Below are 19,865 nucleotides of genomic sequence, written 5' to 3'. Positions count from 1 at the left end.
CCGCTCCGACGATTTGACCGCCCTCTGCTGTTGCAGCGCCACATAGCAGTGTTCCGAAACGAGAGCAGCAAGCTCACTGCTCGCAGTGTATGAGAGGTGCCCAGTGGACACATGACCCTAAGGAGCACCTGTGACCCTGAAGGGACATGGTGAACAGTGATATTGTACTATATATTTTTTCTGAAATTATATATTGTTAATGATTATTGTGATCAGGATTTCTTGTCTCTTCTTGTAGGTCACACCCATTGCAGTAATTTAAGAATGATTCAAGTGTATTTTATCATTACATTTTTTATATATATAATTTGAAGAAAAATACAAAAAGAGATATCTTATCTTCTTTAAATTAACAATTGACCAAACCAAGGGTGGGAAGCATTCTGCTTACTGAGGGTCAAAAAGATCGTTCAAATACCTTTGGCTAGACACATATTAGTTGTCACTAAATTGTGATCACGCACAGATTACGCACATTGACCATGTGCTCAGAACTACTTAAAAGACAATAGGTGACCTAGCGAGCTGAATTTAGAAACACGACGCTGTCATGCTAAAAACGTTCCCCTCTTGTAGTAAGATATTTATAACGATGAATAAATAATAAATTGTGGGCCATACCAAAGGAGTAGGCCTCATGTGACCGCAGGTCATGTGAATTGAAGTAACGGGCTGTGTTTGGCTCATAGCCCGTAAGTTCTGCACCGCTAGCCTAAAGGCAGGGAGCAAAAGCACTGAACCCACCTCATCAGGATTCTCGCTGGTGATGCGCGCCGCAATCACGTGTCCTCGAGGGCTCGGCGTGTGGGGAGAATTCTCAAAATCAATGGGGGCGTCTCCCCAGGGAGGCTCCCCGTACAGCATGCGGATGTCCTTGATCCTGTAGAGCGGGATGCCCATCGCTATCTGCATTCGTACACAAGAGGGATCATGCGAAGCCAAGCTGTTAAGACTGCAGAGAGGCAGCAGCAGCGGGTGAGATAGTTAACCCATGGGTTGGAGTAGAAACTGGTACCACCTGAGGTGAATCAACGTTATAAACATCAGTGTTGTTGTTAAGAGCTCTTTCTCAATTCACTGCGAGACAACAGCAGATACATAATTGTGTTTTACTTGGTTGAGCATTGAGAAGACTTGTATTTCAACGTGAAAAGTAATCATTTATAGCTTTATCAATCATCTGCTGGATGAATGTCATTGAGGCCGATTAAGCATACTTCACCACGCTGGTCAGTGTGGGTTTGTGAATAAGACCCACGACCAATTCTGACATCACCCAACACAGATCTAGCCTTTCCCGGGAATCAAACTCAGGTTGCTGTATTCATAAACCAGTGCACTTACCACTGTGTCACAGAATCAGCTCAGCATAACTGTAGTGGCACAAATTATTCTATGTAGCCAATGAGAGTTAATGACGTGATAACCCACTCATGTGTGTTTATCATGTAATACATTTTGTATCGGCCCTACAAGGAAATCAGTACCACTTGTTTACTTTTGTAATGCTGAAAAATAATTGATTTACGCTGATAGAATATGAGGAAAATAACCCAGATTATGCTTGCTCTAATAAATCATGGAAAAACTGTGAGATCATAATTGTATCAATCTTTCCAATATACAGGAAATCAGAAATACAATAATATGACTTAGTGTTTCAGTTGAGATACTGACGCAAAAATGTGGAATAAATTCCACCACTAGCTAATAGCAGCCAATAGAGATGAGCACTACTCCAGGCTCATGAGTTAGAAGGTACATTAACGTGGATTTTAAAGTCTGTCTACTCATCTCTTTTATACAATAACTAGCTTTACTACCCGGCTTCGCCCGGGACTTGGATTCACCACGCCCAGCCGCCTTTGTCTCCCCAGTGGCGATGTTCACACACCACACCAGTTACTCGTTTGAGGCTGAGTCGACCTAGGGGAGGCCCAGGACCGGTTAAAATAATCGTCACCGGTGGTGGCCGTGAGCGGGAATCGAACTCGTGTCGCTGGGTTTGTAGAGCGGCGCGCTAACCACTACACTACAATGCGTTATGCTTCCACATGCGCGGGTCACATGACAGAGTTGACGTCACAGCTCCCTTGCCGTGCAACAAATATATGCATTATTGAGCTCCCCCCCCCCTCCCAAAAAAGAAATGTGTATTTTTATAATTTTTGCATGATGTACAGTCTGGAAAGTACCCACATGGCAAATTTCAAGTTTGTTGCATGTCGGGAAGTACGCTAAACATTTTGAACAGACACACATATTCTTGACATTGTAATTTTGAGTAGTAATGGGATGAATCCATCAAAGTGAGACCAGAATCAGATCCAGTTCTTATGCTGTTCACCAGAGAGAAAGACACTTCTTCATCTTTCACATGGTGTACTGCTGAGATAAGTAACTGATTCTTGGAACAGCAACACATGTTATAATTGATCTCCGGCTTCTTTAGCCATTTAACGGTGCTGCCTGTGAGCTCGTGGATTGCTTTGGTGCTGTTATTTGATGGTCGTGATGGGTAGCAGTTGACCATGTGGCTCTACGCTTTGTTCCACTCCACCATCGCACGTGAAAACATATTTTATCTTCCACTCGTGTCAAAGGCCAGCGCATCGACCATGCGATGCCCAAATGCGGTTCACCGTGGTCCAGCGTTTACAGCCAAGTGAGAAGCCAGGAAGACGTCGTGATTTTTTATTTTGTTTTATTTTACTTTTATTAATTTCAATTTTTTACCTTCGTGACTTTACCGAAAAAACCTAAGAATATGAATCCTTGCAGTCACGAAAGCTTCAAATCTAGAATTAATGCCCTCTACGGGGAGGAATTCCACCTATCTGTTAGAGTTTTTAACAGACAACGAGACAAGAAGTCACAGCTTCTCGAGACGCTGGCCTTCCTCAAGAGATGCTGAGATAACAAGGTAATACCCATCGCTTTCAATACGGGGTGGTATTTCTTGTGATCACTCATTCACTTGATACAGCTGTCGTGGCTGTGACGGTTCCACCTGAAGACGGAGGCTTATGTTGCTTCCGAAACGTCGTGATGTTTTATTTTGTTTTATTTTACTTTATTAATTTAAATTTTTTTACCTACGTGACTTTACCGAAAAAAACCTAAGAATATGAAGACAGGAAGAGGTTCAATGACACCAGCCATTACTACCTTTTGAACTTGATCTTGATTTATTTAAAATGGCAAACGTTGTAAATACTAGACAGGAGAGGAATCCACTGCTGATTGGCTCTCGCGTAGGTGGAGTCATCAGCCCCATAGTTGTTGTGAAATCCTTTGCATTGACCAAGTGTATTGCATGCCAACAGAAAATGGGTGACGGTCAACAATGACAATGCTCAATTCAGTTCTTCTGCTGATGGCTCAAAGCCCATTATTTTATGTGTACTGAGTGAGCCCCATAGTGTTAGTGCATGGCTTGCCTGTGACATCTGAAGCATGTGTTTCATGGGTTGGACTATGTCAATGTGTCACAATATGTTGCAAGTTTGCCAACTAGTACAAGTGCTGCTGGAAAAACAATTGTCCAGTGGGCCAATGGGTTGATCTACTAAAAGGTTCTACTGTATATTATGTTTACTTAGAGAGGCAGGCCCCTGTCTGTTTTATAGTTGGTTGATTCAACAATCGTGTCTATGTATCTTTGCCCCAGGCCACCTCCCATCACACTTCACTTGTGCTGGCTCGTCTTCCACCAGTCAACACAGAATGTCAACCAGTGTAAAATAGGACACATGCCAACTGTAAGGTTAGCACATAATGTAGGACGAACGACCAAGGGATATATTTCATATCACGCCTGGCTTATAGAGGGTGAATGTGTTTCAGATACAATTTCTGTTTCATTTACAAGGTTTATATTATTTTAATTGGGGACTATTTATAACGCCTCTTTTAATCCAAGCAAAGATTACTGGGTGAAGTTTATATTGGTAACAGTTTTGTCAGCATTGACGAGGGCACCCAGAGGTCAGTGGCCCATGAGGGAGGCCGATAAAGCCAGGTGGCAAAATACTTTTGATAGCAGGTCTTGGAGGATCATGTGTTGAGTTCACAACTGTAGAATCTAACAGAATAAAGGGAACGTATGTGTGTACTTTTAACTTCTTTTGCACCGTACATAGCCGACCATGCTAATTGTACATGACAGCATCGATGGCAATGGCTGTGTTAACATTTGGTATATAACAGTAAAGTGTGGTGACAGTTTAGGAAAGCCTTCATCCGGCAGTGGATAGATGATCGATGATGATTTATTAAATGGAGCTCAAGAGTGCGGTGAGGAGATGCTATGGTGTAATGTAAAGATGGCCGGTTCGATCCGATCTCCCGTCGCGGCAATTGACATAATGGGGCAAGTTTCTATAAAATCCCCGGTGCCTTTATCCACTGAGCAGCACACCACAGCTAGTCAATTTGCAAGTCACATGAGATGGGGTAAAGTGTGGGTACAACCACCTTTGCAAAAACGTCATTCCAGTGTGAAAGAATAAACCAAATATCCTCTAAAGGTGCTCTCTAGAGCTCCCTATAGCGGAGGCCATTCTGCCGGCAGTGGCATGTGCAAGCAATCGGAAAGCTACGCCTTTACTGTTACCTTTTAGTGTGTGCCATATAAGGTTCGGGGAGCGTAAGGGAGGTATTCGCGAGCACGTGACAGAGTCAGAATATTTATTTATACTGGAGGAATCCAATGAGCTATAAAGCGTTTTTCCACAGATGTCAAGCGACGAATCTCACCTGCAGTTGAGCGGCCGGCAGGTTGACGTCGGCTACCATCTCGGTGCACGGGTGTTCCACCTGGAGGCGAGGGTTGAGCTCCAGGAAGTGGAAGCTGCCGTCCTGGCTGTAGAGGTACTCCACCGTGCCGGCACTCACGTAGCCCACCATCTTAGCCAGCCGCACCGCACACTACTCGTCCATCACACACATACACACAAACAAACACGCAAGGGGAGGGATGGATGAGAGGCAGGTAACAATTCATCGATTGAATGCATTTTATTATGTTTTATTTTTATTATTTTATTATTTCCCTTCTACGTGACTTTACCGAAAGAACCAAGAAGATGCCTTACCACCATTTAGGTATTGAATCAACTCAAGAACCGTTTATTTTTTTGTTGCCTTGTTTGAACTTTCTGTCTTGGCTATACTGTCTAAATCTTCACTGCCTGCATTGTCGGCTTTGTACTGACTCGTTTGTATTGTATGTCGTGCCTAACTCATAATGTTTGTCTCATCTGCAGAGGTCGCAACCGGGTACCTGATACCCGTACCCTACCCGATACCCGGCTACCTGTACCCGGCCGGGTACGGGTATGGGTAGCCGTTTGCGACCCTGGTGCGGCCGGGTACGGGTACGGGTAAGGAATCAAAACCCGTTTGCGACCTCTGCTCATCTGTACTATCTATCTTGCCTTCTACTGTCTGCTTTGTGCCGTCTTGTCTGTTTTGTCTTCTCATCTGTACTGTTTGTTCCACCTGTACGATCTGCTGTGCTGTCTTTCTTGTCTGTACTGTCTCGTTATTAGTGTCTGTACTGTCTGCAGTGTATTGTCTGTGTCACTGTATTGTCTGTTCTTGGAGACACAGCATTAGACACTGTTGATCTATAAGCATCTGCATAGTAACTTTAACACGTAGGCTTTCGCAACCAAGATCATCCATAATACAGGTGTAGAGGAGTAGAGGAGAGTGGTGGCGTTGTGTGCGCTGTCCGGTGCGATGACATCACGGGACGTGGGGTCACGCGCGCTGGGCAGTGCACGTGACGTCACGTCTCCTAGGGTACTTAAGGGATACCCCGTGACGTAAGCGGGGTCACTCTGGGAACGGGGAAAGTAAGCAGGGTGAAAAGGGAACCAGGGGTAGAGAGAGGGATCGAATAGGGAGTCTGGGGAGAAGCCGGTGGTAGCCGTAGAGGTGCGTGTCTGTGTGTGTGTCTGTGTGTCTGTGTGTGTGTCTGTGTGTGTGTGTCTTTGTCTGTGTGTGTGTCTGTGTGTGTGTCGGTGGAGTCGGCAGAATAGTGAGTCTGGGGAGAAGCCGGTGGTAGCCGTAGAGGTGCTTCTCTCTCCGCTCAGTGGAGTCGGCAGAGTCCACGATCCGACACGAGAGAGAGAGAGACCGGAGCTAGCCGGCAGGGACCCGGACTCAGAGTAGGAGCCCTAGCCCCTGGGAGTTGTGTACCCTTGTGTGTTATTGATAAGCTTTAATAAACCCTAGCGAAAGCCCCTAACTTACCTCCGTCTCCGAGTGCGTATGTCAGGAACTACTCAACACAGGTAATAACAACTAATTACTGGCGAAACGTCGTACTCGGATTTTATATGTTGTGGATTTGCTCTCTAACACACCGGTGTCCTGTACTCGTTCTGTTTACGTGACAAACCTTACTAATTGGCTGTGTCGGGCGGTGGCGGGTTTAACGACACATTTATATTTACGCAATCTAACACAAAAAAACAATATTATGGATGCATAGTAACTACTGTAGGCTATAGATCAGGGGTCGACAGCTTCGGTGTTTGAGGGTTGCATTGTCTTCTGTTCTTCATGCCAACTGAGTACTTGATCGCTTCATTTTACACCTTCATTAGACCTTTTCAAAACCTTCCGAATGACCAGACATGTGTAGCCCCCTCTGCAACAGATCCCACGCACGAGCTGACCTGCTCCATCTGCTGGAAGACGTTGGCATGGGCGATGCTGGCGGGCGCCTCCTCGATGATCTTCTGGTGGCGCCGCTGGATGGAGCAGTCGCGGCCGAAGAGCGAAATGGCATTACCGTAGGCGTCCGCCAGGATCTGCACCTCGAGATGACGTGCGTGGTTTGCCAGCTGCATCACAAACACGGGCGAGCCCGGCACCTCCGCCTGCACCTGCACGCAGCAGCAGCAGTAGCAGGGACAAACAATTGTACTCCTGTCTCCTGGCAATTTTACATCCGAGTACAATTACTATGTCCTGGGCACCTGGCAATCCAAGACTACAATGCCCTGGTATTCTCTGTTAAATCTTCCAACAAAATACCACTGGCATATCCTGGCCACGTCGCAGCCCAAGCTTATGACACCTGGTCTACCTTGGTTGTCTCTCAATCAGGTAGTAGTGCCATTGCCTGGATGCCTCATAGTATGACCCTATAGTAGCTGGTCCTGCTTGTACAGTCTTCCATCAAAGACTGGGAGCATTCAGGTTTATTTAAAGTAGAAAAAGCAGGTAACACCACCCATAGTGAAGAACGGGCAAGTGAAGGGGTCCTAGAAGTACTTGTGTGATGTGATATTGCAGGGGTCATTCTCTATCATGGGGGTGATGTTTCTGCAAGAGTTCCACAAGGAAAATAACTTGTCTCATCGCATGACGCAATGCAATAAGCATAACAAACATATACATATGATGAAGTGACACTATGACCTTACTTGTCTGAAAAGGTTCGCAAACTCTTCCGCATTGGTCGATTTCCTGATGCCCTTTCCTCCGCCTCCTTCAGATGCCTTGATCATCACGGGGAAACCGATCGTTTGTGCCGCCTGAAGACATGCATGACACACAGGAGGAGTGGGTGTGACAGTGATATGTTGAACAACAGAACAATACATATAACGCCTGTTTTGTTGCCAGAAAAAGGGGAAAACCTATTCTTATATTTTGACACTGGTAAAGGAGGTCCCATGATGTAGCTGCTCACCCCGAGCTCTCATTGTTTCGAGCAAGAAAATTTTCTTGCTGTGGATTTCACACCTGATGATTGCTTGTGTTGCAGTCGAAACGTCGTGAAATGTTTTATTGTTTTATATTTTTATTATTTTATTATTTCCCTTCTATGTGACTTTACCGAAAGAACCAAGAATATACTGCTTCCTTTTTAGGAGCTTGCTCGGGGTTCCAAAAAGCAGGGCACTACAGTAGTCAATGTGGGAGAAAACTAATTCGTGGATCAGTCTTTCAGTGTCTGCAGTGTTAAGGATGTGACGGAGCCGGGATATATTTCTCATGTGAAAAATAGAGGTTTTCACGGTGACAGCATATAGGACATAGTGCAGAACATAAAATAAATGAGTGTCATTTGATATGTACTGTTGTCAGCTCAATGCTGGATGACGGCCTCCCCATACTATGCAGGTCACGGGAATTATTTGGTCATTCTTCTACTCTACAATGGGGGTTGGTGAAACCAGAGAGCATATTTGTAGGAGCATGTGAGTATAATACAACAATGGATGTTCTTGCACTACCCTCTACTGTCCACAACATAGCCTCACAGTGTGTAATATGTCGATTGTCATTCCAAGCACTAACCAGGATTTATCCTACTTTACTTATAAGATCTGATGAAATCGGGTGCATTCTGGTTGATTTGGTTGTAGGCCCAATCTACTTATGCTGTCAAATTTAAAACGCCTTCATGTAATCTTTTATGGAGTGCTAGAGCAGTGCTTTCTACACACTCCTCACCTGCCAACCTGTGTTTGATTCCAGGCCACAGAGAACATCAGTGGCAAGAGATATCTGAACTCGTCCTGAGTCTACTACCTCTTCACTAACCCGCACTGACCAGCTTGGTAAAGTATGGTAAAAAAAAACAATAATTACATACACAGCATAGGGAGGCATTCGTCCAGCAGTGGATTGACAAAGGGATTTTTGTAAATGATTCTATTTTAATAACACATCCACATTCGTAATTTGAGAAGACCAGAGATTTTGAACGCAAGCCAGAGGCACTAGGTTATCCATGCTGATGAGTGAACACCTGGTGTGTGTAAGCGTTCCATTCGCCCTCTGCAACGCACATCCACGACTTCACAACAGTTATGTAAGTGAGCACATGCCTTCCCACTTGTGACTATAACTCCAACACTGTCCTGACTGATCTGCAAACCCTGATCTTCTATTGTTTATGTTTTATAGTTTACTCACCATGTGAAATTTTTCACAGAGCACTGCAATTGATTATGTATGTATATATCATATATTAACACTCATATATACATATGGATAGATATGTGTAGTGCTATATACATCCAGTCAGAAATACAGAGGTGTGCTCACAAAAAGCAAAAAGGCACGACTCCCACCATGCCTTGCATGAATGTCATGTGACTACCTCATTGCATGTACAATGCGTGGCTGTATTCTTACTCTTAGGTTTTTTTCGGTAAAGTCACGTAGGTAAAAAATAAAAAATTATCAAGTACAGCAAGCGTGCTGTGACAGTTCCTCCTGAAGACGGAAGCTTGTGTTGCCTCCGAAACGTCGTGATTTTTATTTTACTTTCATTGATTTTAATTAAAATTTTTATTTTTTATCTACGTGATTTTACCGAAAAAACCTAAGAGTATGAATCCTTGCAGAAGTGAAACAAGGGGACAGCTGTAGACTGGTAACATCTGTAGACTGGTAACATCTGTTGACAGCTGTATCTTTGCATTTCTATTATTCGCAAACACACCTTTGCACGTTGTTGTTTCCGATTCGTTCCAGCCTGCGCGCATTATTCATTTGAGATGTGTTTTTTCATCATTTACAGAAAGATTTGGATTTGAATTAAGCATTAAATCCAATACACATTGCAGCTAAATAGGCCATATATAGATGACATTAATACAAATACATAAAACATTACCGTGTGGCATTCTGGGCATTGAAACAAATACAGTAATCTAAGTACAAGGTCGTCTTACCCCAGAAAGCATACAAAAGCAGGACCATTATTTACATTCAGTTTGTTCTCCAATTGCCTATGATCAATTTCTCTCTGAATGTGCCCAATCCCATCAGATCTCTTAAGTGCAGTCACTGGTGACCAGGCCGAGCACATCAACTCAATTTGAACTCTCATTGGTGCTGGCTGAGTAATTTGACGCAGTATTAGCCCCCTGAGCAACTCAGTCACCTCCATGTGTGTGAATCTTTTTTAAATGACGTTACATGGCATCAACTCTGATCGAATCCCTCGGATTAACAGAACAAATATGCATAAAACAGGTGCTGTGGCTACTGCCGCGCTACATTGTAAGCAAAGAGCAGTGCAGCAAAATCCCTTGTTGTATTGTACGAGGCTCCCATGTTTATGGGCCCAGCTGTCACACACCCCACTCTGACCAGTGTGGGGAAACATGGTCAAACAGCCCCCACGATGGGTTTATGTGCACACGTTCCCAATTAGGCGACTGTGGACCGTTTTAGATTTTCACAATGTGCAGATGGCTGGAGAAAGGGGCAAGAGGTGGCAATCGAGCACCTTGAGTCCCTCCTCTGCATCGTTGACGCAGCCGCGCTCGTAGATTTCGGGCGGAACGTTGACGACCTTGTCTTTCCTGTCCGCTTCGTTCCACTCAACGACAAGCCCTGCACGCGCACAATGACGGAGCCCCTTAATGCAATTACAATACGATGTGGATTTACAGTCAGCTCTCGCTTATCCAGGGTAATGGTGGAAGCCTTGGCTCATATAGCATAAAAATCATGGATAATGCAAAACACATGTAACATAGGCTACAAAGACGTATTTACTGTTTACCCAAGTAGAATGGGCGGGAAGACGTAACATTTGTCAACCTATTATTATTCTTAGGTTTTTTCGGTAAAAGTCACGTAGGTAAAACATTACAATTAATAAAAGTAAAATAAAATAAAAATCACGACGTTTCGGAGGCAACACAAGCTTCCGTCTTCAGGTGGAACCGTCACAGCCACGACAGCTGTATCAAGTAAATGAGAGATTGCAAGAGCTACCACTCCGTATATATAATGGTTTAAGCTTCAAATCTAGAACAACCTATTATTGTTTATTAAGGCAAAAAATCACGAAGTCACGAGTGAGGAGCAGCTAATAATATAACTAGCACGTGTGTAAAAGGCGTAAAATATCGTGGAAATTTTTTTTTATCTATCTTTGTGGCTAGCACAGTTAATCCACAACCTGGGCACCCTGTCAATGGATAATTAAGAGTTTACTGTATATCTTTATATGTAAAAGGGAAAATTTGTGATTACGTGTGTCTGTTCAAAATGTTTAGCGTACTTCCCAACATGCAACCAACTTGAAATTTGCCATGTGGGTACTTTCCAGACTGTACACCATGCAAAAATTATAAAAATACACTTTTGTATTTTTTTTTTGGGGGGGAGGGGGGGGCGCAATAATGCATATATTTTGCACGGCAGGTGAGCGTGACGTCAGATCTGTGATGTCACCCGCATGCGGCAGCGTCACGCAGTGCGCCTGCTGACGTCACGCATCCCCCCCCCACCCTCCGCGTAGGCTGTGTATTAATCCAAGACAAGAATCCAAGTCTCGGGCGAAGCCGGGTAGTAAAGCTTAGTTGCATATAAATGTAACTGCATCACAAAGTCCTTTAAATTAAGTGTAAATATTTACGTTATAGAGAGAGGCACTTGAATGAATGAGCAAATGTGTGAGTGACTAAACGGGTGAGTAAACAAGTTGGTGAGTTGATTGGGTCAGTGAGTAAACTCTCTCTCAAATGTAGCATTCTCAGGAAGAACGTAATCAACCAGGTAGGGTGTTGACTGTTATGTTATCCGACTCACTGTTGTATTATAATTACATTTCTAAGTATACTAGATTTGTGTTTCTATTTCGTTTATACCTGATGATGATTGCTTGTGTTGCAATCGAATCGTCGTATGGTAGTATTTAATTTATTATTTTATCTTTATACATGACTTTACCGAAAGAACCAAAGAGTAATTCCTGCAGTCACGAAAGCTCCAAATTAAGTTTCAGTGAGTAAACGGCCGCATCAATGAGAGTGTGTCCGTGTGTGTGCTCTGAAAGGTACCGAAGCCACTCCATGGCAGCGTGGGGATGTTGGCCGTCTGCGCCACAATAGACGATGCGATCTTGTCCCCAAGTGACCACATGGCCTGACTCGGAGGGCCTATTCACACAGAAGAGCGAGTGAGAAAAAGAAAGTTAGAAAAAAAAGAAGGAAAAAAAGTAGATTAAGCATCAAAAACATATCTTATGCTCTGGCACATGTGATCATCAACATGCATATTTCATTTTAAAAAATACTGCACGTCCAGAAGCAAGAGAGAAAATTTTCTTAAATTTGTATACATTTCCCAGTACATTTCAAACTATGAATAACAAGCCATTGAGAGCGAGTTTGGGTGATTTATGACTTCATTAATCGATAAAAATTACCATGCAAAAAGTATTTGCACTGTTTAATCAGTACCAAATGTGTCAACGGTGGGTGTCCTCTACACCAACTTACTTGACCAAAATATAAAGCAATAATATTGACATTAATGTAAAGTGTGCTGAGGCAGAATACATCGTTAGAATGAATGATGGCTGGTGGACGAGTCAGTTCACACAATGGCAGCCAAAGGGAAGAATGTGTCCAAGAAGATGATCACCACCGATATGTAGCAATTATATTAGTTGATGTGCAGGAGTGTGATGAGTTGTGACATTGCAGGACCACGACCAATTGGCAATGATAGTGATTATGATGTTGATAATGCCATGGCTGCTCATGATAATGATTATCACTTTTGCAACTAATGGTCATGGTTTCTACTATTGATAATGCCACTGATGATGATTGCGATGTTGAGATTAACTGCTGCTGCGACTAATGATGAAGATGACGGTCAATGTTGACTGATGATTATGGTGATGACGATCGCTGCTGCTGTTGTGACCGAAGATGACGAGGCATCATCTGCGTATGAGACCGACGTCACTGTACCCATGAAAGCGATGTCGTTCTTGTGCAGCAGCTCTGGAAGTTTCGGGTTTTCCGAGGCATGACCCCAGCCCGCCCACACCGCCTGCACACATCCCAACCGCACAAACGTGACCCTCAAAATCCTTCACCACTACGACTACCACCACCGTCACCGCACGATATGCCATACAAACGGTGGCGACCCTCTCATGTTCGTGAAAACTTTGCTTGCACTGGCTCACCATGACATATGGATCAGAAATATGGAAGGTGACGAAGAAAATCGAAAAACTCAAATTTGTGCTAAGAAGTATGCAGAGACACTTGCTTGCCATTATACTGAGGGGCACTGAGGAGCACATTGCTAAATATAAATGTTGACTGTGAATAAAAGTAAGTGGGTGTGAACTGGACACATCGCTAAAAGGAATGAGGGCAAGTGTTCAAGGCTAATATTGGAGCAGGAGCAAAATGCAGTAAATGTGGAGATGGGAGTTTTTAAATTAGCAGAAGCTTTATGGATTGCTACGTTGCAAGATCGTGAGAGATGATAGTGCCTGGGGAAGGCCTTCATCCAGCAATTGAATGATTATGGCTGCTGATAACAATGACAAATATTGCGCAAGAGGGATATTCTTATTTTCATGCTTCTTTAACCAGGAAGGCCTCACTTAGTCTCTTGACACTTTTTCAGGAGGATCCTGCCACAATTTTAAATCCTTTATATTAAGTTCGCTTGCTTGCTTACGACCGTGCAAATCTTTCGGTCGTTTTTTAACCCACTTCCCGTGATCCAATCGAGCTGACATTTTCCACACAGACTCGTTGTGCGTGACAATTCATGTTCGTGAAAATTTTTTCCCAAAATTTTACACTTTTTAGGACAAAAATATTATATTTAATTACCAATTGCTTAATGGTGGCATGCAATCATCTGACCCATAGGTGGCAGCCATCTCAAGCCAGAGGACGAGAGGACTCTAGCCGCCACGCATATAAAGGATTTATAGTGAAAAACTTTGTTTTTACGGGTTATACTTGTTACAGTACGAGGTGATCAGGGAAATAAATTGGAATTGAATAATTGGGATGATGATGGTGATGAATATTGCGCACGAGGAGGATGAATGTTACCTGCACGGGGATGCGGCGAGCGATGTCCAGGATGAGCTCCACGTTGGCGTAGTTATTGTTGTTGGCGCCGCCCGGAACAGGAACATAGTGGTCTGCCATCTTGATGTACTCTGTTGCACACGCAATGTGCATGGCGGAGAACAAGTATCAGCACAAATCATATAAACATGGGAGGGAACATGTCTGAGAAAACATCCACCGTAAAGATGGAGCGATGCAATCAGATCCTGTTCAGGTGCTTGGTGGATGGTTGCATTGCAAGATCATGATTGGTGATGGCTAGGGGAGGCCTTCATCCAACAGTCGATTGATTATGGCTGATGATGATACGATTGCAGTTTGTATTTATTAAGCATTTAAATACATCTGCGTCTCAAGATGCTGTATAAACTTGTGGGACATATGCTTCAAAGAGACCGGTGACAAAAGGAGGCATATTTAGTCGAGTTGGAGCGGCGGAGCAGTGGTTCATGCACGCTGGCCACTGGGCAGATGGAGCAATAAAATAAAATCAGTTCATGTTCAGCTACTTGCTGAATTATTACGTTGCAGGATTGTGAGAGGTGCTGGCAGTTTGGGGATTCCTTCATCCAGCAGTCAATGAACCAAAGCTGATGATGATGTGATCATGATGAAATACGTTTAAAAAGGGACTCAATTACACTGCTGGCTTCACAGTCCAAATTCCCAGGCACACATTCTATTGCTGGACTTGGTTTTGCTTGAGGGTAACCAGGAGTGCCGCATGCCAGGACCGTACAGAAGAACCTTTGCTAGGAGGCAGCATCACCTGCATTGGCTTTAAGGTCCTCCGGTGTCACCATGACGACAAAGCGGATGGCCCGTTCATTACGAAACATCTCGTATGCCCAGCGTCGGATGGACCGCATGCATTTGACCGCTGCAATGCCATTGTTTGCGATCAGCACCTGCACAAACAAGAGTTTAGGAAAATGTCAGAAATGGATTTGAAGATGAACACCCTTCGTATAAGTGTTGCCAGTGTCACCTGCTCTACACGTAAATGAGTCTGGGATTCACATTGTCACGTGAAATTTATATTGGGTAAGGTGGGATCATATTGGGTAAGCTGGTTGATAATTATCGATATAATGTATTAATACTATGTCATTTATTGATCCAGGAAACCCTCACTAAGTCTCAAGGCACATGTGCAGGATGGTCATGCATTAAGAGATTTCGCCAGTTCCTATTTCAATAAGGATAATTTTTTGCTACACAACTCAAAGGTTCCGACATAGTACAATTCGGCTATATATATATCTTCCAAATGCAACCACATTGTATACAAAAGTGGAATGGAGCTCAGTGGATTTAAAATTATCACAAATCTGAGTTATTTACCAACCCATGCCTTGAAAGTGCTGGATTAGGGGCATGCACACTGTGCAGATCTGGAGTTAACAACAATGTAGTTCTGTAATCAGTAACGAATTGCAATCACAATGTAAAGTGGCTGCGTACGGTGCGAAAAAAAGGTTGAACATACATACAACTGGAATTTCAGGTAACAATGCTGCTGTAATAGTATTTATAGTTCATCGCAGGCCTAGCGCTGTGCAACTTTGTACGTGTGATAAACCTTTAATATTTAATGATAAACCCGCATGCTCATGTACGCTGCAGGGGAATACTGCCATCACAAGGTTTTACATTTCAAAGATTATTACAAAGAGTACAATAATATTTTTTTTTTATTTTGTTGTGTTTACGTATTTAAGTGTTGATACCAAAATACAGAACCATATGAGACTTCAGAAGTTTTACTAGAGCAAATACAATGATGCTATAGATAAACCGGCTGCTGTTACAATCATTTTGAATTTTCAACCACTTGCTCGAGGGAGCACAATAGTGATGAGCACTATACCAATGTTAGTCTGAGCAAGGAGACACTTTTACATTTGACTGACTTGAATTCCATGCGGCTACACACAGCAGTGACGCACACAGCTAAACATTTTGTAGGCAGCACATTTTTTTTCCTCCCACGTATACTCAAGTCAGAAATAGGTTTCTGATTTTATTTATTTTATCTCAGATGAAACGCCCTTTAAATATATTTGGTATTGTTTATCTTGATCCCAATTACATTGTAATAATCTTTTTTCACGTGGCAAGCAAACCAATAATGTTGGAATTGTCAGACGGAAATATGCTAAATTGAGTAGAAAGCCACATTTAATACAATGGCTATTTTTTGTGAATTGGTGACAGGTTGAGCCCATAAACTCAATTTGAACCCATGAACACAGTATACTCCCTGCCTTCATCAACCCAGCCACCTCTTTATGTATATTTTAAAGACACTTCTTGGCGTTGGCCAAAACCAAACTAGCCCAGAATGGGCCTGATCTCGTTAGATCTCGGAAATAAGAGGGATTGAGCCTGGCTAGTGTTTGGAAGGGGTGACCACCACACATGCCAGATTGTCAAAAGGTAACTGTGGGGCTACGTTGTGGGCAAGAGGGTAGCACAGCAAATTTCATAATTGTACTGTACTCTTTACATTCGGTCATCTATGCTCCCTGCTTTTGCTATCCCCCACTGACCAGCATGGTGAAGTACAGTCAAATAATACTGCGTAGGTATGTGGGGTCGTGTTATATAGTTCTCTGATGCACTGTTGGGTTGTATCACGTGTTGTGCGGCATGAAATCTGACATTTTGCCCCTTGTGCTACTGAAATTAACTTCAGTTTAAATTTACTTTGTGCGAAACATCGTGCTGATCAAGCGGAACAACTCAAAAACACATCATTGAGCTGCATGTTCAAGTACTGTAACCCTAAGACCCTCACAGGCTTGAGGATGTCCTAATCTAGCAGTTGGGCTTGACAAAGCGCTGTACTTGTGTACATGTACTCGACACATCATTCTCACACTGGCGTCTTTGCTACTTAAGCTGCTGGATTCCTTATCCCATCCCGGATGGCCCCAGAGCCCTCCTTCACCTTCTCGATGACTCGATTTCCTCCGAAGCGCGTGACAAACTCGGCAGGTGAGGCCACGGTGAAATCGCGGTGCAGGTCCAGCTTTTTCCTCTCGCGGCCCTGCTTCACCAGGTGCAGGCCGGACATGCTGGGTCTGCTTGCACGCACCATCAAACCCCGGCTTTAAGCTGGCGCAGCAATGCAAAATATTGTAAGTCCTCACTAAAAGTGTGGTATTCACACAACGCGTTTTCACTATAAACGCGGTTCTTCTATTCGGGAACACTTTTTTCGCACAAAGTAGAACGCGCCCCATTATAACACAGTTTGTGAGCAGTCGTTAACGATCTACTTTCTTCAGCTGCATGGCCAAGCGGTATAATACAGTACGCGGTATGATACAATATGCGGAATATCCAGTACGCAGCTGCATACCCTCAGTTCTTAATCTCGCCATTTTACTGTGTGTGCATGCATCGTATCTCGCCAAATTTTTTCATTACATTATTTATGGTGAAATTTTCTTCGCATAACGCGTTTTTCGCTTAATACAGCACTTTTGAGGAATGCATCTACCGCGTTAAACGAGGAATTAGTGTACAGGGTGGGCAATTTATATATATCCCACTGATATAATGATCCTATTACTTCTAAATAGGTGATTGACTATTGTGAAAGCGATGGCCGATGACTCCATGTCTTACAAAGAAGGTGATTTAATAAGTGCACTGAGATAGGAGGGGAGACATGCAGAGGTTATGAAATGAAATTGTGTTTTTTGTTTTCTTCCCTGCTATTATGTTTGTGAGTTATGTATAAATGGATGACCCTGAACATGAGTAAGCTGTAAAAAAGGGGCGTGTTTTTATACATTGGTAGCATGAAAAACAAAACAGTTTCTCTGCAGGACATTGAGTACAGTGTATTCGGCATTTGCTTGAACAAATAATATTCTGGACTGTTTTCAACTTTACCGAGTCTAATCAGCAGGATGCGATCCGTTAAAATAATGCCTTTTTAAAACCTGATGCTATCAACGAAAATCCCATCCACAGAAGAAAAAAAAATGCATCCTGGGAAAGCATAGTGAAAGTATTAACTCATTACATTTGCAGATTTAGCAAACACAAGCGTGTAACGTTCACATGAGCTGAAACATAAAATTGTCAAAAAGCGTACACTTTGGAAAAACTTACACACGTTATAGGCGAAAGTGTCCTTCACCAGTGACACAAAAGCAATAGCGTTTATTTGTGCTGTACGAAGCAAGGGGACCACACGCGTTGTTGCATCTCAGCGATGGGGAGAAGCTGTGGCAACCGGATTTGAGAAACCTTGGCTAATGGCGACGCGCGGAAATGGAGTTTGGGAAAAATCCTGGCCTCGTTTTGATAAAACAGTAAAAATTCTCAGGGACTCGGCAAATCATATCGAGCCAAGTAAAATATTTTGAAGAAAAAAAACGAAACCGCTAAACAGTTTATTTTGCAAGCTACGGAAAACATGAGTCAGAGAGAGGAATCGCTGACCTGCCAATGCACAGAGCGTGACAATCGCCTGTGATTTATGGAAACAACGAACGTGAGTTTTACTCTTATTATTTATTCATCGACCTCGAATATAAAGTGAATGATTTATCTGCACTTTGCTCCCTCCGTGACCTACTGTGAAGACTGCTGTCGTGTGCTTGCTGGGGTAAAAAACGCAACACAAGGAAACGACGTCTGCTTAAGAAAATACAAAAAAAACTTTGCATTCCACGCGTGTTTTTAGAATAACCAAGTAACAACTTGGTAATGAGCACAGTAGATGGTGCTAATGTAAGCCAACCACCAGCACAAATGATAAACATTTAGCCAAATGGGATTTATGAAGGTTTGATTAAACAAATAAAAGCACTGCTTAAAATGTAGCAGTGAATTACAAGAAACAACTGTGGTTTATGTACTGTTACAGAGTAATTATATGGCTAAGGAGGGTGTCGAAGGGTGATAAAGCTTAACTAAAAGAAATAACGTCAGCAGACCTTTAAAAAAATACTATTGTCTAATAAAAAGTGTGAAAGTGGTACCAAAGGACGCTCAATTAATTTCATATATAGATTATTAATTTGATGGTGAGATAAGTTTCCCTTCCAACAACACAGTCTACCAAAAATTATAATTTTCTGGCCTCTGGTTTTTATCTTTCAGGTTATACCAGCAGGCAAGCCGAATATCTTTACGCAAAGGTATGACAAGACATGTTTTCTGTGCAAGTTCATGTCACTCCACCAGCCACACCATGGTGAGGAATTCTTAAGAAAAATAAATGTTGACCTGACTTAAAACTGAAATGCACCTGTCATCCCAATCCCCATGAAAAACAGGCCACGCACACTATCCACGCATGAACGTCAAGCTGTTTTACAGGTACACACAATGATCCATCGATTCGAGGTTTAAAATCCGTTCCTGCACTTATGAGATCGGCAAAAATTCTATTTAAAAAAATTTTCATAAAATAAACCTGAATCAGACCATTCATTAAATTGCTGAGAAGGGAGAATCGTTACATCTTTACTGTTTACCAAATTACAGGGGAGCAGAGTCAGCCCTGCCCATGAGCCTTGTGGTTGTAGGGATCTCTTAAAGGGTCAAACTCACTTCGAGATAATGAAAATGTTTACCGAAGACGACTAATGTGCTGATTTGTCACAAAGTGACAAAGGTGACAAAGAGGCCAAATGCTTCATCATGGGACCTCCTTCGCCAGTGTAGTAAGTATTCAGGAGGCTTTGACGACGGGGTCGGTGGCACACTTATTTATTAACACCAACTTGTGCACAGTAACGGGTACACACAGTACTTAAAGGGGTATCGTCCCCTTCACTCGTCTAACAGGGAGACACAACATCTAACCCCGCTAACCTACGCCCGAGTCCTCCACTACGGAGCTAGGGGAGGCTACCTATCCCAGCCCTGGTCAAGCTGGGATCCCGGCACCCTGAGTCTCCAGACCGGCTCTTATAAGAACGTCAGTCTGGGCTCTCGGGGCCACGCCACCGG

General features: G+C 43.2%; 1 protein-coding gene across 1 annotated transcript in view; it reads right to left on the bottom strand.

The window, feature by feature from the left end:
- ACACA (acetyl-CoA carboxylase alpha) overlaps positions 1–16,975 on the bottom strand; it is a 190,668-nt gene extending 173,693 nt beyond the window's left edge. The window contains 10 exon segments of the mRNA XM_061562031.1: positions 745–906; positions 4,759–4,929; positions 6,690–6,899; positions 7,443–7,553; positions 10,268–10,374; positions 11,832–11,930; positions 12,753–12,834; positions 13,866–13,975; positions 14,656–14,794; positions 16,840–16,975. Of these exon segments, the coding sequence (XP_061418015.1) occupies positions 745–906; positions 4,759–4,929; positions 6,690–6,899; positions 7,443–7,553; positions 10,268–10,374; positions 11,832–11,930; positions 12,753–12,834; positions 13,866–13,975; positions 14,656–14,794; positions 16,840–16,965 (1,317 nt within the window). The 5' untranslated portion in view covers positions 16,966–16,975.
- Between the last annotated feature and the right edge of the window lie 2,890 nt (positions 16,976–19,865).

This window comes from Lethenteron reissneri, chromosome 28, assembly GCF_015708825.2.
Source record: "Lethenteron reissneri isolate LAM-NWPU_2019-01 chromosome 28, ASM1570882v1, whole genome shotgun sequence".
In the NCBI taxonomy this organism is placed as follows: Eukaryota; Metazoa; Chordata; class Hyperoartia; order Petromyzontiformes; family Petromyzontidae; genus Lethenteron; species Lethenteron reissneri.
Note: the sequence above shows the minus strand (reverse complement) of the source record. Positions and strands in the feature narration are given on the sequence as shown.